The 4,650-nt window shown below is 47.8% G+C and overlaps 1 protein-coding gene across 1 annotated transcript in view; it reads left to right on the top strand.

Moving 5' to 3' along the window:
* Nucleotides 1-4,650, top strand: part of LOC107120258 (H-2 class II histocompatibility antigen, I-E beta chain-like) — a gene marked incomplete at its 3' end in the record, with an annotated part of 21,376 nt that overhangs the window by 11,749 nt on the left and 4,977 nt on the right. Inside the window, exon 4 of the mRNA XM_015422909.1 lies at nt 2,260-2,369. Coding sequence (XP_015278395.1) covers nt 2,260-2,369 — 110 coding nt within the window. The remainder of the gene's footprint in view (nt 1-2,259; nt 2,370-4,650) is intronic.

The following is a 4,650-nucleotide window of genomic DNA, read 5'->3' as shown; positions in this document are numbered from 1 at the left end:
GAGCGTGTCCTGCAGAGGGGAGCGACTCCTGACTACAGTGAACAGCTAGTACAATACGGGGACGCCTGCAGGTCTGTTTGATGAAAGGTATTTTGAAAGGAGGAGGGATCAGATACAACAGAGGTTCCCGGAATGAAATTTCTGGCCTGAGCTGGTCAGTGGGTGGAGAAACAGACATGATAAAAATAATACCTCCTTGCTGCAAGGAAGAGGGTCTCTTTTGTGCTGGGTCAGAGCAGTCAGAGTTCTTAACTGGGGTCTGGGGAAGTCGGGCATTGATCATGCAGTGGCCTGAAGAGCTGGCGTGATCTTCAAGGTAAAGGGTACTCAGTAGAGATTTGTAACTTCCTAACCTACGGAGGCTGTTCTACATTTTAACATCTGTTAGGGAATGAATAGAGAGAGGGACAGAGGAATTGTGTTTTACCCATTTCTTTTGAATCCCTTGCTCAGTCTGGTTCTGTGCTAAAAGTATGCTTGTGAACATTTTTATGTGTGAACATTTCTTTTTTAAAAATAAATATTTTATCACTGTTGTGGGGGGCAGAAGGTGATTGTAAGTTGCTCCAAGATTCCTTCGGGTGCTGAAAAGCGGGGTATAAAACTGACTCTTCTTCTTCATTTGGGACCCTGAGGGGGACAGGCGAGGTGAGAAAGTTCTCTGTGGGTCTCTTCTGTTGCTGTCCAAATACACAAGCTTCGGAGCAACACAGCCCTCCTAATCAGCAGAAGGGGCAGGCGGAGGAGATCGCTCCGTCCGGGAGCAATGCTCCCTCTAAACTGTTGAGTCTTGGGAGCAAAAATTCTGCTTTGTGAGCTACTGGCATTAAAGTTGTGAGCAAGCAATTTGGCTACCTCATGAATTAGTTTGCTCTGGAGCCCTCCTTCCTGAGCTGAGGCAGAAATGTGTGAGCTGGAGGCTAAAAAACTGAGCTGGCTCACAGAAACTCAGCTTAGAGGGAACACAGTCCAGGAGACCTTTTAACACCAGGGTCAGGAGCAGAGCCCCATTTCCCATTGCAGTTTAAGGCTCTGCTGTCCTCTGCTTTGGAGGAAATCCCCTCTGAATGGGTCCGTGTGTGGAGAAGGGCTGCCCCCTGGTGGGCAGAGGAAGGATGGCAGTTGCACAGTGTGGCTCTCTCTCAGGAGTCTACGGCTGCAGGCCAGGGACTGCCTCTGTGTGCACATCAGTAGAACACAGCAGGAGTCCAGGAACACCTTAAAGACTAAAAAAAAATGTGGCAGGGTAGGAGCTCTTTGGAGTCACGGCTCACTTCTTCACAGACACATCCAGTTTGAATGTGAAACAAAGTTTGAGTCCAGTGGCACCTTTAAGACCAATAAAGTTTTACTCAAGGTGTAAGCTTTCATGTGCACGAGCACACACGCTTCAGATACAAATGTGAGTCCTTCTGTCCTTATATCTTGGAGAGTGGAGCGATTTCAGATGCCAAAAAACAATAGCAGGTGAGTGAGAGTAGCAGGCGTGACTGGATGAGGTATGATATGTAGAGGGGTAGTCAGTGGGGTAGTCAGTCATGTTATCGAGGCAACGAACATGAAATTAAGCAAGCTCCGGAGCACGACGGAAGACGGGAGGGCCTGGCGTGATGTGGTCCGTGGGGTTGCTTAGAGTCAGACTTCACTGTGCGACTGAACAACAACAACAAAAAGTCAGTGTGGAGAAACCAGCGTTGGTAATGAGACAGGAAGCCAAGGTCTCGATTCAGTCCAGGAGGATGCATTGTCTTGAGCTTTATCATCAGTTGCAATTCAGCAGTCTCTCTTTCTAATCTCCCTTTTAAATTCCTTGGTAGGAGAACAGTGAGTCAGTAGTGACTGAATGTTCCTCCACTGGTTTTTGAATGTTGTGGTTTCTAATGTCCCTTCCCTTTCCAAGGTATAAAGACAGACGGACTCCCATTCTAGCGGTATCTGAAGAAGTGAGCAGTGGCTCCCGAAAGTTCCTCCCCTGCCACATATTTTGTTAGTCTTTAAGGTGCTCCTGGACTCCTGCTCTTTTCTGCTGTGGCAGACAGACTAAGACGGTGACCCATGTTGATGTGTGTGTGTGTGTGTGTGTGTGTGTGTGTGTGTGTGTGTGTGTGTGTGAGAGAGAGAGAGAGAGAGAGAGAGAGAGAGAGAGAGAGAGACTCACTGCCCGGTCCTTTCGCACCCAGAGTCTCTTTTAGAGCCTGAGGTGAAGAGATGTCCTGCATCTTCTAGCCCCTCTGAGGCACAGTCCGGGATCCCTTGCAGGCCAGAGCTGTGCCTCTCGCAAGGCTTGGCTCAAAGGCAGGGAGAGGCCGGATGCCCGGCGGTGCCAGAACCTCACCCTTCCGATGACGGGCACTCGAGAAGCAAAGCAGGCTGGCTCCTGAGCTCAGCAGGCAGAAGAGTTCCCTCCACCTGCCTTTCCTTCGCAAGGATGTGGTGTTTTTGTTTTTTTTTAATAAACATTTTTATTAACTTTTCAAGATAAACAGGTCAAACAACATATACAAAGAACAACTCCAACAATCAGCACTTTAGAATGCAACAATACTTTCACGTTTGTCAGTCTTCATTATTGAGCCCTTTAATAAAAAGAAAACTCTAAATATTTTGTAGGAAGTACAAATATTGAATCTGGATTATTTGTAACATAGTCAAAAAAAAAAAGAAAACCATCTTGTTAAAAATTTATTAGACCGTGATGGAAAGCTCGCTGAAAGGATTTGTTCAGTAATTTTGTCTGATACTAAATAATCCCAGCATTTAGCAATCCACTGTTTAATAGAAGGGATTTTGGGTTGATTCCATACTTGAGCCAATAGGGTTTTAGCCACAGATAATAAAATAGCTGTCAGTTCTTCTCTTTCTCTAGATATCAAATAATTCAAATAATTACCCAAAAGAAAAACATCTGGGGTAAACGGTAAGTTTTGTCCTGTAATTTTTTGTATTACGTCTCTAATTTTGACCAATAACATTGTACTAAGGGGCACTCCCACCAACAATGTAAAATTGTTCCTTTCTTTCCACATCCCTTCCATCATAGAGGGGAGGATTTATGTTTACAGTGATAAAGTCGTTCAGGTGTTAAGTACCACCGGGAATATGTTTTAAAAGATTGTATACGTATAAATTATTCGTTGTCATTTGAAATGAATTCCAAATCTTAGTCCATGTTTTATCATCTATTTGAGTTTTTAAGTCTTTTTCCCATGTCAACTGAGCTGAGGTTTTTGTTTGGGATGTGGTGTTTTTGACTGGCTTTCTGGATCCTGGTTTGGCCCCCCGGGGCTGGAAGAGTCATAGAAGCACACAGAGTTGGAAGGGTGTAGGGATTCTGAGATTTGAGATCGATGGTCGTATTGCAAACACAAGAGCCACATTAGTAAAAGAAAAAATATCTTTACTACAAAACAAAATAAAAAATGGGTAAGGTACTTTGGATAAAATAAATAAAATAAAAGGTTACATACTTGCAGTTACTCTCAGTACTAAATGCTAACAGCTACATCTTTCTGTGTCTTGGCTTCTAGAGGAGAGCTTCCTCTCTGCTTCACACAAAGGGCCATAAACCTTGTGAATACATGAATGCTAGATCAAAGCATTTCCTCAAACAAGTTGTTAGTTGACCAATACAAAGGTTAAGTTCACTTCATTAGGATAAATAACTCCCACAAAGTTTCCCGCTGTAGAATACATTATGTAACGTAACATCCTGTTTCCTAACAACCAACATTTAACTCTGTAATGACTGAAGTGTAAGCAACTTGGAATTCCAACAAAGGGCCGTAGAGATCATCTAGTCCAACCCCCTGCTCAGTGCAGGATTGGCCTAAAAACATCCCTGACCAGGGCTTCTCCTGACGCCTCCTGCACTTAGCATTCATACGGAGCTTCATGTGTATCTTATCTTCAAGCAGTCCTTACGACAACCCTGTAAGGGAGGCGCCTATCTTTCTCCCACTCTAGAAGATGGGGGGGTGAGGGTCAGAAAGGGCCACCACGCCCCAGTCCACCTAAGTCCTCTTGTTGGGGAGTTCTTGGGGGGCCCCCCACCCTGGAGATGAGGGTCCCCCGACCCCTAGCCAGGGTCTTTAGCGCCAGGGGGGCATTTAATTTTTTTTTGGGGGGGTCACTGGCTAATTGAATTAAAGGAATATACCCGGCTCCTTCCCCGCACCTGCTGCCGCTTGGGGGCTGGATGGGAGGTCGTGGGGGGCCTTTCCAGTAAGTCAGGGGGCCTCGCCCCGAGATGCCCTCCCTGTCGCTAGGGACCTCCCCACACACCTTTCCTGCTCAGGGGTGTAGTGGAGGCCGAAGTGGCTTTCGCTGTGCGTGGGGGGGGGATGCGCAGCCTCTTGGATCCCTGCCGCCTTCCCTCTCTTGTTCCCCCAAACGCTGGGCTCCGCTTGGGGGCGGGCGGGGGGGGGGAAGCGAAACCCGAGCGCGTCTGTCGCTTTCTGTTGGCTGCCGGGTGGGGGTGGGGGGGGGGGGCTGCTGGCCAAGAGGGAGCATTTCTCGGGTGGGGCCGGGTGGGGGAGGTTCTGCCTCTGGGCCGAAGGGCGCTGGTGGGACCGCGCGGGAGGCAGGCGAGGCCCAGGGAGTTGGGGAGGGCAGGGGGCCTCGGGGGGGGGGCACACGGGCAGGCAGAGAACT

This window comes from Gekko japonicus, unplaced genomic scaffold (genome assembly GCF_001447785.1).
Source record: "Gekko japonicus isolate JY-2015 unplaced genomic scaffold, Gekko_japonicus_V1.1 scaffold110, whole genome shotgun sequence".
Classification (NCBI taxonomy): domain Eukaryota; kingdom Metazoa; phylum Chordata; class Lepidosauria; order Squamata; family Gekkonidae; genus Gekko; species Gekko japonicus.
The sequence above is the reverse complement of the archived record's forward strand: the minus strand, read 5'-3'. Positions and strand labels throughout refer to the sequence as shown.